This window comes from Acomys russatus, chromosome 15 (assembly GCF_903995435.1).
Source record: "Acomys russatus chromosome 15, mAcoRus1.1, whole genome shotgun sequence".
Lineage (NCBI taxonomy): Eukaryota > Metazoa > Chordata > Mammalia > Rodentia > Muridae > Acomys > Acomys russatus.
In genome coordinates, this window is record NC_067151.1 from 58684230 (window position 1) to 58709855 (window position 25626).

Below are 25626 nucleotides of genomic sequence, written 5' to 3' on the forward strand. Positions count from 1 at the left end.
CTGTCCCCACCCCACGCCACCCCCAGAGCTTTCAGTGTTCACTGCCATTTAGTCTGTGACAAGGCGCATACCAAAAGCAAAGCTAAACAGAGCAAGGAAGTAAGACACAAACCCGCATGTCAAATCCAGGCATCATGTTCTATGTTTCTTTAACAGGTTTAGGGCACTCGGAGCTCTACACTACATAGTAGACATAAAACCTGCCTCTAGTTTACACTGCCATGGAAGGTGTGTGATATAAGCAGTGTGCACGCCTTTTCTTCTTGCCGCCAGCTCCTCTGCGATGATAAAGGAAACCCGCTGTGCTTTCTTCCTCAAGCATCTTCACTGTAATGCGGTCCTGACTTTCTCTTTCTCACTTCCTTACTCTTTGTACTGGGCCTCACTTTTAGTCCAGGCTGTCCTTAAACTCATGATCCTCCTGCCTCAGCCACTCAGGGGCTAGCATTACAGAAATGGACCACCATACTTAGCTTTCTCCAATGTTTGTTTGTTTTGGTTTTGGTTTTTAGTTTATCGAGGCAAGGTTTCTCTGTGTAGCCTTGGCTGTCCTGGACTCACTCTGTAGATCAGCCTGGCCTCGAACTCACATCGATCTGCCTGCCTCTGCCTCCCGAGTGCTTCTCCAGTTTTTAAAAACTCATTTCCTCCATGTACAAAGCATAGAGCAAGGTCCATATAGTTACAAAGTATAACTATACTAGAAAACAAAAAAACTTTAAAAATATTTTTTGAAATATAAAAGTTTGGGTAAAAAGGAGACCTAGACTATCTATTAGATGGGTAGAAATGCATTTTTCTATTGTTGTTGGGATTTTTTTTTTTTTTTTTTTTTTTTTTTTGGTCTTGTTTTGTTTAGTTTTTTGAGACAGGATCTTGCTATGTAGACCAGGTTAGCCTGGAACTCACTAAATAGCCTAGTCTGACTCTGAACTCTTGTTCTTCCTGTTTCTACTACAAAAAGCACTAGAAATAAAGACATACACAACCTAGCCTAGCTTCCTCTGGTTGTCATCCCACTCCACTTCCTCCGTTCTCATGCTCGGAAAAGTAAGGACACAAATAAATACTATGTGGTCCACGAAGTTAGAAAGGAAAAGTAAGGACACAAATAAATACTACGTGGTCCACGGAGTCACAAAGTATAAGCACATCATGGAAGGTAACCATGGTGGGTGGCTTAGCTCACCTGCCAGTATACCTGAGCAATTCGTTAACTGATAGGTCAGTGCTTCCTTCTATTTGGACCCTCTTCCATCCAGAAAATTCAAAGACACAGAGGAGATAAAAGCAATAACCTGCCATATTATATATTGTTCTTGTAAATGACTATAAAAATCCGGCACAGGCACATGTTCTTCCTTATCGCTGAAGGCCAAGTCCAAAGATCCTCCTGGGAGCGTATTATAACGTGGCTTAAAATTAGTGCCTGTTTAAACTGGCCTCCTGGACTGCCTGGGCCTGCTAAAGTTGTGTTTCTCATTCCCTGCCTTGCTCTCCAACCATGTATTGAGCATCTGCAATGCGTCACAATCCCTGGTATAGCACAGGAAATACAAGAGAGTCATCACAGACAGCCTCTGATATTGAGGAGTTTCACAGTGGCTTTGGGAGGCAGAGGTTATAAATACCACTGTGATATAATGTGACTGACGGGGCAGCAAAAGAAAAGATTGGGGTGAAATGGAGACACAGAGTGAAAGCATGAGAGAGAGAGAGAGAGAGAGAGAGCAGGGAAGCCACGCCCCAGAGGAGCCCTGTAGACAGCAGCACTTAACTGCATGGATGAACATTCAAGTAGAACGAGAAGCAGCACAGAGGCGTGGGATGACAGGACATCTGCCAAGGATGATGGTGGACACAAATGGCAAGCAACTTCAACTCTGGAGTCACAGAAGCTCAGCTCTAAGGACCTGTCTGTGCCGACCTGGCCTGTGGGTGGCCACACACCACTGAAACGGCCAACTGGAGGCATAAGAAAAGTAGATCTGGACTTTAGGCCAGGGACAACTTCCTAGGCCTCGGTTGCCATGGTGTCACCATTAGGAAGGAGTCTACAGAGCACTCTTTTGCCATGATATCATGCTCAGGGGCATTTTGGAGATTCACGTGCACTACTAGGCCACTCAAGGCCTCATCACTGAGTGATGGACTGCCTTGGACATGAGCTGAGCTCACTGTAGAACGAGCTGCCCTTGACAATAGAGGCCAAGACAGAGAGAAGCCATGCTTCCCTGTTCATCCATGTTAGCTTTGTAACTCAAGCCTTGCAGTAGCAGCAACTCATAAATAGTACAGCAGAGCCTGTCAAAGGCGCGTCAGTTATGTCGGATTTACACTGAAGTATTCTAACAGAGATGAATTCTAGATAGCACAGACTTCTGCTGCCTTCATTTTTCTTAATTTATGGTACACAAAAGCATTGTACTGAGCAGTTAATGGCACACTCCAGTAAATAAAATGTGGCTGTTCAGTCCTGACTGTGCCACATTTCCTAGAGGCCTTTCAGGTTGTCTTGGTTGCCTCAGCCGAGTTGGAAGCTATAGTCATAGCAGGTACAGAGGTAACATGTCAGAGTTTAGCATGTTTCCCCCGAGGTGGCCTTTATTCACCCCAGCAGGAGAAGCCACAGTGAAGAGCCAAGATATGCAAGCCCTGAGATGAGTGCACAGCAACCAGGCTTGATAGCTGAAGGACTCATCCTTGCCCACAACTCTGCCTTGCCCCACCCACAGCTCTGCCTTGCCCTTGAGTTTGCCTTCCCAACCTTCTTTTTCACCAAAAAAAACGTCAAAGCAGCATTTATTACCAATATTCCTCTTAAAATGTTCCCTTCTTCTGACATCAAAACTTTTTCAACAGTCAAACTGCCCAAACTATGACTTTCTTCGCCACTCCCACCTGTAACAGTCCCTTCTCTTGATTTAACTCCTGTAGTCATCCCACCAGGGATGTGCTCCAACTGTCGGCTAACCCAGCTTCTAAGGGAAAATAGCCATTTAGTCACTCACCTGAATTGATTTCTCAACCAGTATTTTCACTCATACAGTTTAAGAAGGTCCACAGAGCCTCTGTAGACAGAGACTGAGGGCAGATTTATTTAGAAGGAAAAGCCAGATATTAACAGATTAATAAAATGGTCTGTTCTTTTGTTTGTAAAGAAAGTTTCCAAAGTTAAAAATGGCTGAACCATCATAAGGCAAGCTCACACTTTAAGAAGGAAATTGTTTAACGAGGAGCCTCTACTCTGACAAGATATTCTCACCTTCTGCTCCACATATTTCAACAGGAGGGTACTATAACCCTGCACTGTGCTTCAGGTAACCCACAACGTCTTACAGTGCTGACTCACACTGCATATGGAATAGGATTCTAGGACCAACACTTACTCTCAACAATGTGAAAAAATAGACACAATTCTGACACAGGACATTCTAGCAGCATTCCAGCTGCTTTAGAGAAAGAGATGGGATTGAGCAGGGCAGATGATCTACCTACACACAGCTAGGAGGTCAGTGACAATCTGTGTCTCTAAGGACAGCACAGAAAGCCAAACGGATGCCATCACAGTAACCTCAGAAGGAATGCATACATAGTCAAATGTATCATACGCAAACACAGTGGGCCTCGGAGGAAAGAATTCACGTTAGAAAGGTAGACTTCACCAGTCCAATGGATGGTAGGCTCAAAATTCCATCAGTGTGGTCACCTAGTCTAAAAGTGGGCATGACCATTTATGTAAATCAATAAATAAGCATGTAGTAATACAAAGATGTATTCCGTATGACATAAGGACAAAATGGTAAAAGGTTCAAACAGATAAAGATAGAAGCAGGCCTCCTGCAGACTGCTGGCCACATCTTTCAGGTTTCACTAGCCTACAGGGGGGCCACTGCATTAAAATGCTTTAAAAAGTGCAGAGCGAAAGGAAATTATCTAACTATCAAGAATAGCCCTGAATTACTTTCTTTCCTTCACTATAGTAGAGGTGTCCTCAATGCCCACAGTAAATCCATTAAAATTTGAACAATAACTCAGAGTAATGGAAAAGCACCAAAAAAAAAAAAAAAAGTCATGGAGGCTTTACATTGGATGGTGAAAAGCAACTACACGATGTGAACAATCTAGAAGCAGAATTGATTTTGTTCCCTTTTGATCTAAACCATGTCCCCTATAATTGCTGTGATTTACAGGCTCAGGGCTTTAACCCATGTGCCGTTTCCGGACACAGGAAGGTACCTGGTAGTTATTAAAAAACTGTCACATAAACAGCCACGGACCAGCTCCCCCGGGGAGTATAGTGGTGGGAAGGCAGTAAAGAAATACCGATTTTGTTTATTTTACTACCTGCAAGCTCCCCGAGGAAAGAGCAGGCCGAGACATTTTTCTAAACATTCCACCCTTCCAGGCAGTGGTGGTGCACACCTTTAATCCCAGCACTCGGGAGGCAGAGGCAGGTGGATCTCTGTGAGTTCGAGGCCAGCCTGGTCTACAGCCTGAGTTCCAGGACAGCCAAGGCTACAGAGAGAAACCCTGTCTTGGAAAAACAGAACAACAACAACAAGAAAACCCATTCAACCCTTAATTATTCACACCAATAGATTAGAGAAAAGCCATGGAGAAGTCAAAACGAAGTGTCCATAGGAACTAATGTGCTTAGTAAAGACGAGGGTTCAGACACAGCCAGACAGCTTTCCTTGCATTGCATGGGATCCACAGGCCTGACAAGGGCTGAATACTGAGGTCAGAGCTGTGGGCTTTGGACTCAAGAGCCTGAGCCTGAGTAACATGGTCTGGCTCGGTAACTCACTGGCCGCAGAACCTGCAGATGGTCATTTGGCCTGTGTAAGTCTCCATTCCCTACCAACCAACAACCTTATTGGTTTCTGGAGAAACCAGTACTTAGTAAATGCTTCATAAGCAAGTCCTTTGTGAAAACTGCGTTTTTAATCAGATATATACTATAGGAGATCAGGAGGAGAAAGCTGCTTCCCTCTAGATGGAAAAGCCAGCTAGCTGTCACCGAGTAGGAAACCTTGCCTCAGTGTGACAGAGGCTGGGGGTTGGGGGTTGGAGGAGAGCGGCCTACTGCAGACAAAGTGGAGCTCATACGTTACCTGCGCCCAGTGGTTCTTAAACACAATCATGCATGTTTCTGGGTCAGCTCCCTTCAGGCTCACAGCCTGCTGGGGTTTGCTTTCTGTCGAAACCGATGACATCATAAGCCTTCAACGCTTCTAAGTCATATTTAATTTTCAAGAAAGTATTGCAGGCAGTCATTAACTTCAAGTATCATGTTAAAAATGTAACTTTCTCAGTCCTCATGGTCACTTTCCAAAACCTGTAATGACAATAATTAAAAAGGCATCGTATGTTCATATATTAAACAGGACAGTGGTTATTAAAGTTTTAGGTAAAAGGCTAGACATCCTCAAATGCAGACCATAGCGATATGATAGTTAGACCATATTATTTACACTCAATTTAAAGCTTTTCTTATTCACTCACCTTGTTACTGAAAAATCGTAAACTAGAGTGCTGCTAAGCTATATGCATGCATTTAACAATTACACGTTTCTTCTCACTAATAACAGCATTCACTACCCACAAGTTATTGTGCCAAATCCCAAGTTTAGTATAAAAAACTGTGCTATTGACTTTCATAGAATTTTAAGAAACACCTAGTAATAAGAAAACTGTGTATTAACAGTCACAGGAAAAGATGGCTTAAGAACCCCTGGGATGAACTCCAGAGGTCAGAATTCATAGTGTATGCTGTACACATGTGAAAACTGTGATGCAGATTCCAAACCTACAGAAGAGCTTGGCGGGTCCCGGGGCCTCTTATCCAGCACTCAGGAAGAAAAGATGGGATAGCCCAGTGCAAACTGGCTAGCCAGACTAGCCAAAAGAGTGACTTCCGGTTTCAAATGAGAGGCCCTACCTCAGCTAATAAAAGCAGAGGGTGGCCAAGGAAGACACCTGACACCACCCTCTCACTTCCACATGCACTCACACATAGGCACGCATACCAGCACACATATGCATGCACACATGTGAACTTGAACACACATGTGCACCATATTCACAGGTATACACACACACACACACAAACACACTCATCCAGACTCCTTGGCCCATAAAGTTGAGTTTTGCTGCTTTAGTGTTTCTCAATGACTTTAAAATGAAATTGAGAACATTCAGCTACATGAGACCCTATGGGGAAAAAAAAAGAAAGGAAAGAAAGAAGGATGGAAGATTGATTCTTAATCTCTCTCTCTCCTTTTATTTTTTTGGCTATATATTATGTGAAGTTTTTTAGTTTTTCTAAAGTATAATAGGATTCCAAGTAACTCTGACAAATCGGTTAGGAACGGCCCATCAGAAACAAGACAGGGTCTTATCAGCTGTGAAAGAGAGGCAACAAAATTAGACATAAAAAATGAATTGTGTGGATAAAATATGAAGATATCCTAGCTATAACAATACTATCATTGAAAAAAAAAATGAGATCACAGACTGTACCCTGAATATGTAGGGGTCTTTGACAAGAGTAATAAGATTGTAGCCAGTTCAATCGTCCCAGAGAAGGACTGGGTAGAGCTCAGAATATTAGTTCTTTTGGTGTACAGATTGGATAGAGTCCAGAAGAAAGTAATTACAATTATCAGAGCACCGGGGAACAGCCGATGACAAGAGTCGTCAGACTGGGCCTGCATGATGGCTCAGCAGGAAGGCACTTGTTCCCAAGCCAGACAACCTGAGTTCAATACTCAGAACCCACAGGGCTGCAGGAGAGAATCAGCCCTGGGAACTATCTTCTGACCTCTTCACACGTGCCACGGCACGCACATGTGTGCATGTACACATTAGATGGCATGCACATGTGTGAGTGTGCTTGTACACATGCACATACACATAGAAAGATGATAGTGATGATGAAGAAGAAGATAGATAGATAGATAGATAGATAGATAGATAGATAGATAGATAGATATAAAAATAACCAGAGACTTCTGCAAGTTCGGGGGAGCTGGTTATTTTCAACTTACATGAAGGCTGTCACAAGGGAAACAATGATCAATTACTCCTTTCCACCAACCATAAAATGTGAGGACAGATCTGGTGTGAATTCAAGTTGGATTTATGGGTAAAAAAATAAAAATAAAAATGAAACATCCAAAAACAAGTACTTCTATAGGCGGGAGGACAATCCAAAAAGAAAGAATTTTCAAAAAGGGGTTAGTCCTAAGGATGGACAACTTGCAAGAATAAATAATTTTGAGTGTGCTTCCAAAGAGGACTAGAAAGTATACTACTGTGATGTGCAGAAAGGAAGGCCCATAGGGACCACACATCACATACCTGAGAAAAACAGCCTGTGAGAACTTCTATAGTTGTGTTTACTGTAAATATATGAATTCCCCAACCTGTATTTCCTAATAATACAAATGGGTGTTCTCAATGAACACTGTCCACCAATAGCCATGGCCCTACTTTACTGGATCAAGCTGATTTTTTTTTTAAAGATTTATTTTAGTACACAATGTTTTGCCTCTATGTTATGCTTTCAGACTAGAAGAGGCACCAGATCTCATTATAGATGGTTGTGAGCCACCATGTGGTTGCTGGGAATTGAACTCATGACCTTTGGATGAGCAGCCAGTGCTCTTAACCACTGAGCCATCTCTCCATCCCCAAGCCAATGTTTTAAATAACAGCAATCCAATATTTGCAGAGCATAGATTCTCCTGTTCCCTATGACCTCAGCTCCTGGTCTCTTTACTTGGCCTAGATCACCTGGCTAGGGCTTATCAGTGTTTAAGTTTGCAGCTGTGTGTTAGGTTATAAAACCAGATTATGAGTCAACTTCCTCACTGCCCTAAGCATTATATGTCTAAGACACCAGCAATACCTTTATCCAGAGGATGCAGTGATAAAGAAGACAATCAAAGTTTATCCCAGGGGTTGAAAAACTGCAAGACTTCTTAAGATACTTTCCAACTCCAGGATTTTAAAACTCTTCTTCAAAGCAAAGAAGAACATACATCCCGCTAACTGCCTCCAAGTAAAGAAAAAGGAAAAAAGGGAAGTAAGCTGTTTTCTAAAATGATTTAATTCGGTTCTCAGGGGGAAAAAAGTACATTTAGTCTTCTTGGAGATGGAAGAATGCATTTCAGAGGAGGACATACCTGTCTGATAGAAACAAAGCGTTAAGCTGCTGGCTCCCAAGTCCACAACCCTTTCTAAGTTATGTTCTTCTTTCAGGCTACAGTACAGTCCCTGGCCCCACTCCCTCAAGGAATCTATCTTTTCTAGGGGGAAAAAAAAGCATCTCTTTGGGTTTATGCTTTTCCAACCACACTTTCTGAGACAGGCGCCCAAAGATTCAAGACGTGTCAAGAGCCTAAAGAAACAACAGCATAAAGAAACCTTGAGAGAAAAAAAAAAAGAAATGAAGCAAGTTAGATCACCTAAATTGGAGGCCGGGAAATCTGTGCCAGAAGATTCCCCAACACACCCACCAGCACAGTACAAGATATACCAAGCGCCAAGAAGCCGCATGCTGCCATTGCTTTTCTATTGTCTAGCACTAGAGGATTAAAGCCCTGGCAATCTCTGCGGCAATATAAAGCTGACAGAGACAGCTCCGTAGTTTTGAAAGATATATCTGGACACACACTTCCTTGACTGCCAAAGTTTCCTGATACACTGTCTACGTTTTCCTGTACTTTTCCCGTTGCTTGTAGTTATTCTCATCATTTTATTGTATTTCCAGATCAGGACCAAAGGAAACAAATGAAGAATAAAAGGTAAACACAAAGCTAGAAATGGGTGGACGGTCACTAGCTCGTGTGAGTCACAAGCAAGGTAGTCCTTTCTCCTTCTGGGCCCTCTCTTCTCTTCAGGCTAAGCTATGTGGTATTGGGAGAGCTACGGTGACACTTGTCACTCTCCAGTCGTAGCCAAACACTTCCCGTAAATTATATATATATATATATATGCCTGGCAACTCAAATCTCATGCTTGAGAGAGCGCCACAGAATTCTCTGACCTTAACAAGTGATTGTTTTTTCTTTCTTCAGACAAACCACCACCAACACACACACACACACACACACACACACACACACACACACACACACACACACGAGAGAGAGAGAGAGAGAGAGAGAGAGAGAGAGAGAGAGAGAGAGAGAGAGAGAGAGAGAGAAAGAGAGAGAGAGAGAGGAGTCCAGGAATACTGTTTGTACCAGTGATAACACACACAGGCTTCCATGTATAGTTCCTAAAGTCTTTATTTGGAAGATTAAAGATAGGAAAGTACTGGGTGGTGGTGGCTCACGCCTTTAATCCCAGCACTTGGGAGGCAGAGGCAGGTGGATTGCTGTGAGTTTGAGGCCAGCCTGGTCTACAAAACAAGTTCAGGACAGCCAAGACTAACACAGAGAGACCCTGTCTTGAAAAACCAAACAAGAAAAAACAAATAAAGACAGGAAAGAAATAGCTTGTCAAAATACAGTTATAACAGCCTAGTATTTCAACACAAATTTTTCACAACAAAGACAGAACCATCTATATTATTTCCAAAGACATTACTGATTGGCTACATTTCTACCTTTAATATTATGTATGGGAATATTTTATCTCATCAACATGGAAACAAAATTTATATTAACTATTAATGGTGACAGGACTAGCAGCATAAGAATCATATGTGATTTTATTGGCCCTTTTTGAATGGCTATATGTTTTAGTATTTGTTTATGAAAAATAAACATATGTTCTATATCACAAAATTATACAACATGAGACATAATCCTTAAAGAAGAGGTCCTAAGGTTCCTTTCCCTACATCCTCAGAAGCAGACCATCAAGAAAACTGGATGAATAAGAACAAAGATGCATGCATACATATACACATATATGTATATACATATGCATACATGCATGTATAAAAATGTCACAACGAAGTCAGGTGCTTTGTAAGCTAACTTTTTTTTTTAAAGATTTATTTATTATTATGTATACAGTATTTTGCTTGCATGTACACGTTCAGGCCAGAAGAGGGCACCAGATCTCATTACAGATGGTTGTGAGCCACCATGTGGTTGCTGGGAATTGAACTCAGGACCTCTGGAAGAGTAAACAGTGCTCTTAGTTACTGAGTCATCTCTCTAGCCCTTGTAAGCTAACTTAAGGGGGGGGAATGAGCTGAGATTCTGTTGTTTCCCCAATTACACTCTGTTCCAACATGAAATTGCTTCTACCTCATGCCAGGCAGCCTGGTTTCCTATTTTTCGGAGGCTACAACACTCAGTAAAGTTAGGCATAAGTCAAAAATCACGTGTCTTTCAAGAAGTTCCAGTAATTATTTTTGACATTATCACTTTCTCACTAGCAGACATAATATAACCATGAGTGTTTTGGTAGTTAGTCACATACAACCTTATACTGTTCTTTGCTTCTTTTATCTTTTAAAAATAACTTCTCATAATGAATTATTTTAAAAAAAAAAAAAAGCAAAGCAAAGAGATGGCTACCCTTAAGAAAAGCAGAGCCAAGGTAAGTTTTTTATTAAGGGGAAACTTACCCATATTTGCAAGCTTATTTAGAATATGTGGAAAATATATGACAATATATGACAAAGGGTTTCAATGAACCAAAAGGAGCAGAAGACAGATAGGTCAGGAACACAGGCTGGAGACTCCCAGAGAGAAAGAGCATGCAGAGCTGCATCTTCTAGTGTTACCAGGTCAGAGCCCTGCCTGAAACTTTAGGAAACGTGGGGCAGGCTGGCTCCCTTTCCTTTTCCATCTCATTTCCAACCGACAGCTCTGCTGCTGTGCAGAGAAGGTAAGAGCCATGAGGCCAGTGCTGTTCCAAAGCCTGGGGGCTAAAAGCATTGCGTCTCAACTTCAGAACTTGGCCTTGGATCACGCAGATGGGACACGGGGCTCTAGCTCTGCCTCTGAGAGCTGGGAGACCCCAAGGGGCAAAGGGAGGAGGTCTCCCTGTAAAAACCATTTAGGCAAAGGTCTAGGGCTCAATCTTTGTTCCTTAGGTCTCTTCCACCTCAAATAAATATTCCATGTACTTTATCACAGCTGTTACAATCAGATAACCACTAAAGAACGATAAAGGCCCCTGGACAGCAATCTTTATAAAAAGTCCTAGCTGTGAGCCAAGCGTGGTAGCGCACGCCTTTAATCCCAGCACCCAGGAGGCAGAGGCAGGTGGATCACTGTGAGTTCGAGACCAGCCTGGTCTACAAAGCAAGTCCAAGACAGCCAAGGCTACACAGAGAAATACTTTCTTGAAAAACAAAAAAGTCTTAGCTATAACTATATTGTCTCTACTATCAACACACAATTCCTTTAAGGAATCTGCAGCCTAAAAACCAACCACTCAGTGGTAATTCTGTGATTGGCGATCATTGCTTTGGCCTTGTTCTGAGCAACTGTCAGTAGAAAAACTCATTGTCTTAAAATACACATTTGGAATGCCCTAAATTGGTTGCTACTAAATACATAAAAAGTCTATTACCGTAAATGTGCTTACCACATAAAATTCTATCTAAGGGTGACGACTCTTCAAATATTGGGAACACCTGAAGAGAGGTGAACTCGTTGCCCTCAATTATAACTAATAGCAGAGGGGGGCATTATTTTGGAGCCAACTACTTCAAACAACCTCTTCTTAGAGTCTAACAAAACCTTATTAAATTGAAAACTGCCCCATGCTTTAATCCTCTGGCCCAGTCCACCCCTTGCGTCTCTCAGAGTACTGCACGGCAATGCTAGACTGCGAGAAACAGAGCAGGCCCCAGGTTCTTGCGTGCTTGCCTCAACTTGCCAGGGTCTGACTCTGACCCACTCACTGCTCCGTGGCCATCATTTCAGCAAGGAACTAACTTTTATTCTGCTACCTAGCAGGTCATTGCTGAATATACAGAACATGCACAAAGAAAACTCTCTCAACACACACATTCCAAATGGCTTCAAGCTGTGATAAATGCAAGCTTTGGAACCGTTAACAAGATTGCAGAGCACTGTTAATAAACCAAGGGATAATCCCACTATGTTTTACACATTAATTTCACAAGAACAGGCTTCCTTCCAATGAGGTCACATCCAAGGTCCCTATAACTCAGTGATAAGCAGAATCAAAGGCAAAAGAAAAAAAATCTAAGTGAATGTGTAAATTCATACCTGAAATTTGGTTTGGGACTTGACACCAAATATATCGGCTGTTCTCCTTCAATAAAGTTTAAGAGCCACTTCAAAGATTTATTCATTGTAAAAATTATGTAGAGTTCAAAAGAGCCTAATAGTGCCAATCCTAAAGCTATGACTTCGGTGATAATCGTGGGTTTTGTGACTTCTGATAACAAAGACCTATACAAACAGAGAGTGAACTTGTCTAATTCAGGCCTCAGACATGTCTGTAATCACTACAGTCTCGCTAACTTCAGTAACATACTCGGTAGCTCTGTTTAAGTAGCAAGCAATTGGGAAGACCTTGCATATTCATCAACACGGTCTCGTTCTTAAAAAGTATGGTATTTCCATACAGCGAACACAATGCCCTAATTTTTTAAAGAGGTAGTTCTTAAAGTGTGTGTGTGTGTGTGTGTGTGTGTGTGTGTGTGTGTGTGTGTGTGTAGAATGCCATACTTTAGGGGGGACAAGCAGTGCATTCTTCCATATGCCTAAAAACCTGAAACGGTCTCTGTGAAGACTCACGGGGACTGAAGGATGTCGAGCCTTAGGTGGCCAGGGGACTACAATGGGAAGGAGACAGTTTCACTATAGACCCTTTCACTTTTTAACTCATGAACGAATACTATAGTTTCAACGCGAATTGTCACTCACAGCCTCACAGATCTGCACACTTGCTCTCCAGGAGGTGTGTGACTCAGAAAGGCTGGGAACCTTGAGTGTTTGGGTCAGCTGGAGGAAGTGACCTGCTGAGAAGCAGAAGTAGTTGGTGACAGCCCATGCCAGGTTCTGGCTCAACACTGCATCCTGACCACACCCCAGCCATCCAGCCACCCAGCCTCAAGCCTCTCATCATTGCCACAATACACCAAGTCTCCAGGACCATGAACCAGAATAATCTTTCTTTAAGTATTTCTGTCAGATATTCTGTCACAGAGCTGTGAAAAGCAACTAAGGTAGAAAACTGATATCACTGAATAGGTTTTTGTTGTGAAAAAATATATAACCATGTGGTTTGAAGGGTATTGTAGTTAGCAGGAGGAATGTGGAAGAGTTTGGGGCTTCAGGGGACAGAAGTCCTAGAATGCTCCTGGGAGCTCAGAAGACCGCAATGCCAATGCAAATGCACTGTAACATTTATGTTGGTGCCATATTAGAGGGCTATAAGAGCTCTTGCTTGTTGGAGAAAATTTTAATACAGTATAGCATTCAGATTACTGTTCACTGCTCTTAATCGGATTTACATGAAAGAGCACAGAACACAGAAAAGAAAGATGTGAAAATGCATAGCTTGGTAGGGGAAAGAGTGTAAGTAAGTGTAAGGACATAGACAAAATGGTTGTTATTGTTGAGAGACTGAGTGCAATTAAAGAGAAACTTCCTGCTCTATACTGGGATGGCGGGGAAGGCCTCTGGATGGCAAGACTCCAACCATCTTCTGTATAAAACCACACATTCTCCTGAAAGGACAAAATAGACAGCACCTGAGAAAGTACAGTTCCAGGATAGCCTTGTGTAGACTGGCAAAGGAAATGTCTTTACTGGCTCAACGCTCAAAGACCACTGGCCCCAGATTGTATCACAAGCTGGTAGCAAAACCATAGAATATGAGATTTATGGTGTTGCGAAGGCTTCTACCAAGTTGTTGAAGCTAGGCACTGTGTACCTCGGTGGTGTTCCCTATATGGGGCTCCTCAGTGGGAGTGTGTATAAAGGCACAGCACTGAAGCCCAAGTCTCAATAGGAACTCCAGATGTCTTAGATGCTAGCACAGCGGCATATCCACTGCGACATTCCAGGTGGAACTGACCCAACAAGAAGTCAGAATTTGCTACAGAAATCAGAGCTGTAAGAGCGGGGCCACTCAGCTGTTGACCCTGATGATGTCATCTTGAATTCTAGGTGTCACGAAGCTGCAGGATTTGGTGTTTGCCCTGCTGGCTTTGGGTTTTGTTTAGATCCAGTCTCTTTCTTGTTATGGCCCCATTCCTCCCATTTAGAATGAGAGCAGTGACTCTTTGCCACTGAAAACTGGAAGTGCAGATCTTTGCCTTTGATTTTACAGGGGGTTATAGTTAAAAGATTACTTTGAGTTATGGAGGAGACTTTGAACAGTGCTAGAGTTGATTGGGGACTTTTAAAGTTATGCAGAATGTACTTTACAGTATGAGGTGGCCATACACACAGCTATGGAGGTCAGGGGCAAAATGTTATGGTTGAAGGTGAAATGTCTTCCATGGACTATGGACTTGTGTGTCTGAACAGTTGTTTCTCTGCAATGAGTGGCAGTGTTTTGAGAAGTCATAGAGAAGGGGGTCACATGGGAGTGGGGCCGAGATCTCATGGTCTAACCTGGCTCTGGTTCCAGGCCAAGCTCTCTACCATGTAACCAGTTAGCCCGCGCTTCTGCCTCTACAGGCACAAGCCACTCTGTTGCCATCTCTCCCCAACATGAGGGGCTGCATCCCACAAACCTTTTCCCCTCAAGTTGTTTCCGCCATATATTCTATCATCACAGCAATGTGAAAAGGAACTTCCACCTAGCAAAGGTAATCATGTGTCTGTGTGTGTGTGTGTGTGTGTGTGTGTGTGTGTGTGTGTGTGTGTGTTGGAGAGGGTGTGCCATGGTACATGTATGACAGTCAGAAGAGAGCTAGATAGAGTTGGTTTTTTTCTACCCACGTTCAGGTGAGCTCCAGGAATCCAGCTCAGCTTGTCAGGCTTATGAGACAAGCACTCCTATTCATTGAGCTGTTCTTAATTTAACAAGCAAACGGAAATAGCAAAAGAACATCCAAAACAAAAGGGAAAGTTCCCAAGTCCAACTGAAGTACAGCCATAATAATAACGGTCTTCCATCTCTTCTGAGTCCTTGGAGAAAATCAGAGCGACCACACAATGACAGCTGTCTGCTGGGAAATTGAGTAGCTTAATACAGTATGCTTGCTGGCCACAAAATGCTCAAAGGACATTTAAAACAAACACCTACAAAGGAAAACCAACTTCTGCTGTTCCTCAGCGCTCAGGGGACTGGGGCCATGACCAAAATCTGTAGATGTCCAAGCCGAACCCTCCTGACACACAGATCATCTCTAGAGTCATAAAGCCATGTGGATAGTCAAGCCACTGTGTCGTCAAGGGAACAAAGACAAGGAGAAAAAGTTTGTATGCGTTCAACACTGATGCAACATTTGTTTCCCTTGAGTATTTTCCATCTGTAGTTAGCTGAATCTGTGGGTGTGGACCTGCTAAGAGGTCTGCACAGTTAAAGTCCAGCAGGATAAACACAGACAAAACTCACATGTTGGGAAAAAGGAAAGGGCTCAGAAGAGAGGTGATTTCAGTTTTACAGAGCACTGGTTTTAATGGCTACTTTAATATTACTGTGCAATAACACCAGCAGAATTAATTTTACGCAGCTTATTTTCAGTCTATGGCATGCACGGCTCTGGTAATCAAGAAGTTGATGCTTTGTCAAGCTTTCTGTCAAACAGATCAGTGGGTCTCCAAATAACAGTTTTGAGGTTCCCCAGAATGACTTCTAGAGACTCTTGGATTTTTTTCAAGGCTCTCTTTTTAAGAGGGATGAAAATAAACCTGGGGTCAGTGGCACCTGCCTGTAATCCCTGCACTTAGAAGGCAGAGGCAAGAGCATTGTGAGTTCAAATGCAGCCTGGACTACATAGTGAGATGCTGACTCCAAAAAAAATATTTTTTTTTTAAAGAAAGAAAGAGAGAAGGAAAGGAAAAATCAAAGTGAGTCAATATAAATATAGCTCACTACAAAAGTGTCTCCCAACAGACAAGAGTCTGCACTGTGGCTTCCCACACTAACATTGCAGTGGCTTTAACACTGTCTTCCCAACTCTCCCTCTTTGGACTTTCTTAAGGGATTTTGTAAGACTTTTATAAAATCTGGATACTTTTTTAAAGACCAAAACTTGATAAAAAGTCAAATATCATGACCTACCACTATGTTTCTTTTCCTTTATGTGAGTGCGTGGCTTTGCCTGCCTACATGTCTGTGTTCCGTGTGCCTGGCACCCAGAGATGCCGGAAGAGAGCACTGGATTCCCTGGAACTAGAGTTTCAAAGAGTTGTGAGTTGCCATGTGGGTAGGCTACTGCCAGTGCTATTACTTAACCACTGAGCCATCCCTGCCGATCCTGAATGTTTCTTAAGCATTCTGTTTTCAAAACACTCTGTCATTAAGAGCAGAGCTGACTGCTTTGAAGGGTGGCTTCTTTCTGCCACAGGCATCATTTTGTGGAATTCTGAGGCAGAATTTGGCAAGAGATTGGTTATCCCTTCATAGTGTGGTGCTACGCCAGAGTGAAGCGCATAGACCCGCGTGCCCAGTTACATGCCTGCACACACGTGCACACCTCGCTCAGCACACATAGATGAGGGCTAGCCACCTGTTGCTGACTTTTCAGAGACCTGACAACAGAAGAAGCCTTGTTTAATTTGCTGTGAGCAGTAATGGAGGCTCCAACGTCCGTTTCCGGGTCCAGAATTTAGGCCTCCTACTTCTGCAAGAAATAATAGCAAATGCTAAAATGACTTATATTAAGAAATTCCTCTGTCACAGTAAGACTGGCTGGCTGGCTGGCTGCCACTGCCACCTGCCAAGCAGACCTGCAAGAAGGCTGGCCTCGTGAGGAGAAAGGCCCGAAGCAACCGGAGGTGGCAGCTATCCTACATCTGCCTCGGGTTGTATACTCTTGCCTCTGCAGCAATTGGCATGGACTGCATGGTTTCTGGCTACCTATATTTCTTTAATTAAACTTCACCAAATTAATACATGTGTGGAAATGTCTTTATTAGGAGGGAGGAACAAGAAAAGAAAAAAATCAAAGACTATGTTCTAAATTAAGTTGCGCTTGAGTCGGGTTTCACACTGGTCCCTTCTCTCTTCTTAGAGTTGGAGCTGGAGGTAGAAGCAGGCATAGGAACAGGCAGGGCTCCTGTTTCCACTACAAAGGGATCTGCGCCTTAGACTCAATTAGCTTTCAAAAGCAAAGGAGGCCTGGAATGCAGCTCAGATGCAGGGCTCCTGCCCAGCAGAAATAAGGCCCTGGGTTTGACCCCCCCCCCACCAGCACCACAGAAATGAATAAATAAAATTTATAAATCAAAGACATTGTGAACAGAACATGGAAACAAAAAGGAAACCTAGGACTTCTTCTTTTTTTTTCCCAAAATACTTCTATATAATATCAGCCTATTCACCCCATCTGCCGTAGAGAATTGCTCACAGTTGATGACCAGACCTGGTACTACTAGAACGCATGCATGCCTGCAGCTCCTCTGGGAGTTAGGTTACAGCAGCACAAAAAGCAAGGCATGAAAATACTCAGGATTATGACCAAGTATCCATGCAGCAAGGCACTTTAAAGAAACCAACATAGTTCTCGTTGAGGTGGATAAACAGTTGAAAACCCCACAAAGCAGTAAGTGCATGGGTCAGGATGTACAAAGTAATGCATGCCACTGGATGCAAGAATTACTTTCAGCACGGTGAGACGGTAGGTAGAAACTGCACCCAGGCAAGGACACAGCTTGTGGACATTTACAGATCCTCAAGAATATACTCACAACAGCCTGAACCTCAGAAATCACCATCCTTTCTTCTTCCTCCACCTCTGGGCTTGTTTTGCTGCTTTTTGAGGGGGAGAAATAGGGAACCAAGGACATGCACAATGGACTTCACAAGACGCTTTCACAGCAGCCGCCCGGGAGAAGCTTCACAAACAGGAATTCTACACAACAAAATCACCACCATGTTCCACGTACCTCACACATGCACATACTCCCCGTCTCCGTGTCATACATGAGACTCTAAAGCAGGCAAGGCAGCCAAGGTGCAGCTCAGATAAAACTAAAGGACAGACTTTCCCATTAAGTAAACATGTCTCTGTTTCTAGGATATTTTAAATCCGCTGACACAAACATAGTATTGAAAACACTGGCAGTTAGGAATTCAGCAATAAACAGGGTGCTCTAGTGATACATATTTTTCAAAAGAAAGAGAAAGGCTAATCATAGAACAGAAACAAAGCAAATACAAGCATCTGGGTTTCAGGTACTGGTATCCATCTAATAAATGAGCAGGGAAACCAGCAGTGATTAAATTCCAGCTAGTCTATAGCTTCCTTCTGTGAGAGATAATAAAGAGAATTTTTATTTCAAATCTGGCCATGTTTGGGCCTTTGGGCTTCCAAAACTATATTTATCATAGCTAAAGATGGATAGAGGCTGAATATTTAGTTAGCATCGTATATGTTGTTTATTGAAAGAATTGAGAGACTGTCTTCAAAAATTGCACAGATTTTTTTTCTACTATCCATTATGAGAGTTTCATCCATAAGATGAGGGAAAGGAAGGAAAAGAAACTGCTGGAAATATTTTACATGCTTCTATCACAGTAACATGCTTCATCTAATATAATCAGCATTCTATATTTATTGCCTGCAAAAAAAAAAAAACCCATAATTACTCTTTGATTTGATCAAAATTACTAGGTGACTTGAGTGACTGAATCAGCCACCCAGCCTATGGAGTAATTAGTCAAATCAGTGGTCTGTCAACATCGTAACATTTTCTGAATCATGGATTAGACACTCACAATATTACAGCACTCCTTCCAGGTCTGTTCCCAAACCTTGGCTGGTCTTGTTTGGCTCACAGACCGTCTTCTTAATAATTTAATTTACTCTGTACACCTATGAGCTTGTTCTTCCCTCCAAGGAAAGAAAGGAACGTGAGGACACTCGCTAAGGTACCAAATTCAATGAAATCTGATGCTCTTGTTTGGGGGGAGGGGCAGTGAGTGAGGGATGAGGAAGAAGAGAGGGGTTGTGTTTGTTCCCAGATTTGAGGAATGAAGTTGAGGAAAAGGAAACAAAAATGGGTTCTTATCAATCAAACCACTTCTCAGAACTTCAAAGTCCATTAAAGGCCACAGTCATGTTGATTTGGTGCCAAATGTCTCTAAAGTGTTCTTACCAAAGGAGAGTTGTATCTTGGAAAGAGCGAGGAAAGCAATATCTTTAAAGGCTAGGGAAAATTTTCTTCCATTTACTAGGGTCAGTGAAAACATCTATCACACAGACACACAAACACCTTACAGAATAAAAGATCAGAGTCACTCCATAAGGAGATCAAAGAGCCAGTGCCTCTGGGGGCTTCAAACAAGTAAGCGTCTGAACAGATCCCCTGTGACTCCTCTCCTCAATCTAGCTTATGCAGTTGTGGGAGAACCAGAAAGCAGAATGTGCTATCCACAAAAATGTGATTAAAAATAATTAATTCTAGTCTGGTTCTATCCCTGGAAAAAGAATCTTTTCAAAATCATTAAGTAGGAAAACTATATAATGAAAGTTTTAAAAAAAAAGCAAAACTGTTCAAATCCGTTCCATGCGCTGACTATGAGTAGGTATATAAAATTATCTGCTCGGTACCATAACATCCTCAGAACACAGTTACAGTCTTATTAGAAGTAACTGGACACATTTAACTGATATCTTAAAATCTAATTCTACTTGTTTGGACTAAAGGAGATTGTTACATTCCTGTCCCACATATGATTCAAAGAACCAGCTGTCATTAAAAGTTCAAATGGGAGGCCTTGAGAGATGGTCCACTGGGTATGTGCTCGCTGCATAAACTCGAGGACTTGATTTCAGGTCGCCAGCACCAGGTAAAACTGCACATAGTGGCCTGAGCCTGTAACCTTTGTGTTGAAGAGCACATGATGGTAGACCCAGGGGCACACAGGCCAAATAGCATAGCTAAAAGTACAAACTCCAGATTCAGTGAAAGATTTTGTCTCAAACAATAAGGCGGAGAACAACAGAGAAAGATATCAACCGACCTTGGCCCCTACACATACGTGTGTGTGAGTGTGTGAGAGTGTGTGTGTGTGTGTGTATATATATATAGACATACACATATACACACGTACACAGAGAAAGAGACACACAGAGAAGGAAGTGGTAAAATAAAAAATAGAACATTGCCCATTATAATTTCAGCAAAGCATCCACCTGTTGGCCAAGCCGGGCAACACTGTGCTGAGCTTATGTGCCTACTGCATGGCAGCTTCTTCAGCCTGCCCACTTACACCATGGACATCTTTCTTTTCTAAGCCTCTTAAGTTAGCTATGTCTCCCCATGGCAACACAGGCTGTGGTACAGTTCTTCAGAACTTGACTCAGGTCTTTTGGAAGGTGGGGAGCTTATCTTCCATTGCTCCTGAGTTGATTCCACGCCCTAGCCGCAGTGTCTCTTCACAGCAATAGAACAATAACTAACAGTAACTGAGACGTCGGGGAAGTGTTCGCCCCAGCATATGGTAGCAATGCCATTCACTGGGCACTTGCTCCATGCCAGACACCACCAGGCACTGTCGGTTCATCTTTACAGCCACCCGGTAAGATGGGGGCTGCCTTTCCTAACGTTTAAGGAAGTCACACTGCTGGCAGGATACAGGTCAGTTGGGAAGATGGCAAAAGAGAAGTCAAGAATCAGTCTGCAGCTGTAATTGAGAGAAAGAGCTTTGAATGGCTTCACCAAAAGCAGCTCCTTGGTTAGTTCTAACACTTACTATGTGTGTTAATACATAGTTGGGAGAAATGTTTTGGTGCACACACAGGGGATTCTCCTCCTCTCCCCTTTTACTGAAGATTGAGAGTCAATAGCTTTGCTATGGATGTGTGAGCAGCTGGCCCTGTCTCCTTGGGACTGAAGGATTTCTTCTCTCAGTTGGGAGGAGCACTGCTGCTACCAGCCCTCTTCCCTCTATTGAATACGTGAGGGCAGCCCATACCCATGGTTAAGATGCATGATAGTCCCTATTCCGAGCATCTCTGAGAGACCACCACCATCCCAGCATTCTGAAGGGCCATCCCAGGTCTCGAGACTTTGTGGCTGGTAATAAATGCCTTCTGCTCAGGCCAGGGATAGAATCAGAGCACACTTCCTAACTACAAAAACCCACCTTAGAGTCTACATCAATCATCTAAGAAACAATACCTCTGAGGTTTCTAAGGATGGGAAGGGAAAGGTTTTAAATATTATTTTAAATGATACAAGCCTTCAAACATGGAGCCATCTCCACCTCTGCTAAGAAAACTGGCAAATCCAACTGAAGCCTGCTTCAGTATGCTCAACTGACGTTTTCTAACACTGGGCCCTTTAGAGTTCCAGTTGACTACCAAACTACCTCAGGAAGTAACACAAGTTTTGTGTCACGTAAAGCCCTGCATATTTATATTTCCATTTGGAAGGCATTCATCCTTCATGTTAGGCTAAAAAATTAGTTTGGCTAATTCATAAATACGTGAATAGCAATAGCATCAAGAACAAAGAGTAACAAACTAAGCCAGTGGAGCTAAATATTAGAGAAGAGCTGTACCTGTGGCTATCCCGCCTCTTGTACAGAATGGAGCCAAGGGCCTACTGTTCTTGATGACAACTCTTCAGAAGACAAAACAGAGCTAATCAATGCCCCATTTATGAAGGCACGTCCAACATCCCACTCTCCTGGCTCCTGAATAGAAATAATCCACTCTAAGCAGAGACTGAAAAGAGCAAAGCAATATTTTGCCTCTACATTTTCAGTCACTTTGATTGGTAATAAAGGTGAAATATAAATTTAACATGTTTCCAGCCTTGAAATGGCTATCCTTATAATGGCTTATGATTGTCACAATACCACGGATATAGTGGACATCTGAGTCATTGCATTAGCTTTTCATCCTATGTTAGTAATACATAAATATCTGTTCATGCTGTGCAGACCTTCCCGGGGAAGCACTTCCCCTACCCTTCTGAGTCTACAAAGCAGGGATGGCTCAGAGAACTTCTCCAAGACAGGGAAGAATCAAGCTGAGTCCATCTCCAATGTCTGCCTCCATGCCACAAAGAAATGTACAAAGAGAAGCAGTGAATACTCTAAGGGGTGCCCATACCTCTGTCTGAGGGGCAGTGGCATTTCAGGTTCCACACTCCTGCCCTGTGATCTGTTAAAAATCGACACTCTATGTAGGGAGCCCTATACAGGGAAAAGAGGATTTAAATTGTGACAGAGTTGGATTACCAGATTAATTTACTGTGAATCCCTTTACCTTAGTCCTGAGGAGGTCAAAGAAAGCTTTGGCTATTTCATTCTATGGTCATAAGCTGAACCTCCAAGTTTGGCTAGCCATGTTTCATGTAAGTGAAGCCAGCCAGTTATGTGATTGTATTAACATAAATAAGAAATGTGACATAGTAAAAAACTTAGTAACCTAGAAGACCTAGGGGTAGAACAAATATTTGGTTTTCAGTTTTCAGTCACTGGGTTTTTACTGTCACATTGTTCCTAAGTCACTAAAGCTCTCTGTGTCTTTTTTGCCTTCAAAATGCAGGGCTAGGGGCTGGGGTAAAACTCAAGGACGGAGTGCTTACCTAAAACGTGTGAGGTCTCAGAACCCATGCCTGGTTCTGCCAAATAAAAATAAAAGTATATATAGCTCCTGCCTTCAAAAGACAATGCAGTTGGGTTCCTTGCAGTAACACCCTGGTACCAGTTTCTGTCCTACTTTGTTTTCTCTATTAGCTCCTTTTCTGTTATTGTGATAAAAGACCATAACCAAAAGCGACTTATAGAAGAAAGATCTTGTTTTGAATTATGGTTCCAGAGGAAGAATCTCTAATGGTGGGGGAGGCATAGCAGCAGGAGGCCAAAGTAGGATGATGAAAAATCTTATCTTCCACCACAGTCATGAAGCAGAGAGAATGAACTAGAAGTGGGGTAAGACCAAAATCTCTCAAAGCACATCTTTGGGCATACACTTCCTCCAGACAGGCTTCATAACCTCCCCTGAGAGTGCCTCCATCTAGAAACCAAGTGTTCAAACACCTGACCCATGGAGGATGTTTTTCATTCAAACCAACACGTTCTGCTTTCTACCCCCAATAGGCTCATGGATAAAGCATAACACAAAAACTTTATTTTATAAGGCCTATCACATCCCTGCTTAAAATCGAGCATGCCACACTCAAAGAGTACCATATGTTATCACTCATGGTACCTCTGGCTCATTGCAATTCAAATGGTGGCCCATGCCTACCATTAGAAAAGACTTGTAAAAATTAAAAAGGTCAACAAAAGCTGAGAACTACTCTAGAGTCTCCCTACTTCAGAGACAGGGATAAACTGATTGAACTATTTGAAAGGTAACTTTACATGGCTATCAGAAGTCTTTTAACAACTAGAACCTTGCAAGTATTTCACTACAAAAATATTTGCAGTCATTGCAAAATTGAAAATAAGCAATATGGTCTTTATAAATTAAGCAGTTAAACTGTTCACATTGTTTTAATTTAGAATGTTATTTAATGATAAAGGAAAACTCTCACACTTTTAGGCAAGTGAAAAATAAAATACATGAGTGTTCATAACTATGTATTGTGCATATGTATTACAAAAGAGACTTAAGGAACAGGTAAACTGTGAGGAGCAGTTATCTCTAAAAGTATTTATTTTCTTCTTTGGTGTTTCCATATTCCAAATTCTCAACAATAACACGCAGTAATTATAATCAAGTCACTTTGTAAAATACAGGCTGGCCTTTAGCAAGTACTAACTTATTCTGCATAAGGAATCCAGACAGAGAAATGTCACTGAGGGATGGGGAAAACCAACCAACAAACAAACCAACCAACAAGTTTTGAAGGGGAAACTAAGAGAAGTTACAAACACCTAATGCTGGGAGGGAGAGGGAGGGGAGGGCAGTCTCATCTCACAATCCACCGAGGGCTAAGTGCCCTTCCATTTTGATTCCTGCCCATTTTGTCCAATGTTTTATGCCATTGCTTAATTTGAAAATACTTCACTTAGGCCTAGCAGTAAATCAAAACAAAGCACCAACTAAGCCAACGTTCCACTCAAGTAAAGCCCAGTGTGTGCTCAAGTGGACTTCAACAAGCGACCAAAGAGCAGAGCAGATGGAGGTGCAGAGACATCCACTGTGTGAAAAGGAGCTGTTTACAAAGTAGGGAATAAAAACTGCCTAATGGCTAGCACTGACAAAGAGCCTGCCTTTTAACATTTCCCAGCACCCAGACCAGCTGACTTGCCTCTTGTTTTAAAGCAGCAGCCTTAGCTTGCCAACAAAAAATATGTGATTGATTTAATTAGTGCTCTGAACTGAGGAAAACAGTGGGCCCAAATCATGGGCACTCCAAGATGACTCCTTCCAGGACAAAGAGAAGCTACATAAAAGCCTATCCCTTGGCTTCAACATCCACATTCATTAAAAGGATGAAACCCGACAGTCCGCAGCATGGAGGAACTTAATGAATATTACTGGATGGTGATGACACAGGCACAAGTCTCAAAAGAATGTGTTCTCGTAGTGGAAAGGAGGAAATGTAAAGGGCTATAAAAATGTATGTGCAGTGGCTAACGTCCAATTACCAGCTCGGGCTGGCGATTTCACTACATTATGCCAGCATTAGCATCCCTACTCTGCACTTCTTGCTTTATTAACAGACCTGACGATGCCTCTCTTCAGTCAGTGTTATTAGCAAATACAGGTCTGTGGAGACAGGCAAAGTGCTTCGTTCAGTCAACAAATATTCCTGGGCATTTACTATTCACAGGTAATAAAGGATTATCTAGTCTTTTGCTGGTGGTGCAAGAGAGTCTTAAAACCAGTTTGTATGGGAGAGCCTTAATGGGAAAAGCATCTAGAGACAAGAAAAAAATGACAAAAAGCTCCATCTAACCCCGCTGCGCACAAGGGGTAGGTAGCCCACCCACTGGGTACCTTTAGGGGTGACTAGCTACCCAAAAGCAGGTATTCTCTTTCAGGGAGAATGTTATTCATCTGTGTGTCTTTCATGCACTCAGGCCAAAGAAAATATGGTATGAAGAAAATCTTATAAATGATTGTTCATCCAAATTGTTTTGCCTGCTTTGATTGCAACATTAACTGCCTGGAGGGAAGCTGGGCCAGAGAGACCCAGGGAGCCCTGCTCACAAAGCCCTGGATTGAGGCAAGGCCAGGGTGATGGTGGGGGCAGACCGGCCGCATCAGCCAGGCCTCTGTCTCTAGTGTGAAAGTGAAGACGCAGGCAAAGCGCACAGCAGTGTAGAGCAGAGGTGCCAGTGCACTAGGACCGTCGTTCACTTAGTAAAGCTCTGTTCTCACCACCAAGACACTTTGTAAAACTATCAGCTCATGTCTAGGTAATAATAGTTTGTTGTCTCAATTTTATGACTCTTGAGTATTTTAAAAACCCCTAAACTTGAAACATGAGTCCTTCTATACGACCCAATTTCAAACAGGAGGCATCATTTATAGGAGAAAGTTTTCATGGGGATAGAAAACGCGAAACTTTCCATTTTACTAAA

General features: G+C 42.5%; 1 protein-coding gene across 3 annotated transcripts in view; it reads right to left on the reverse strand.

Annotated features, from left to right (window-relative positions):
* The window catches only part of Fhip1a (FHF complex subunit HOOK interacting protein 1A), a 124576-nt gene that overhangs the window by 80226 nt on the left and 18724 nt on the right, over window positions 1–25626 (reverse strand). The window contains exons 2-3 of one of the 3 annotated variants that reach the window (XM_051157386.1): window positions 16640–16753; window positions 5118–5341 (exon numbers count right to left, since the gene is read on the reverse strand). The exons of 1 other annotated variant lie outside the window; for it this stretch is intronic. In XM_051157386.1, coding sequence (XP_051013343.1) covers window positions 5118–5222 — 105 coding nt within the window. In that variant the 5' untranslated portion in view covers window positions 5223–5341; window positions 16640–16753. The remainder of the gene's footprint in view (window positions 1–5117; window positions 5342–16639; window positions 16754–25626) is intronic. One more of the 3 variants, XM_051157388.1, reaches the window with a different exon arrangement.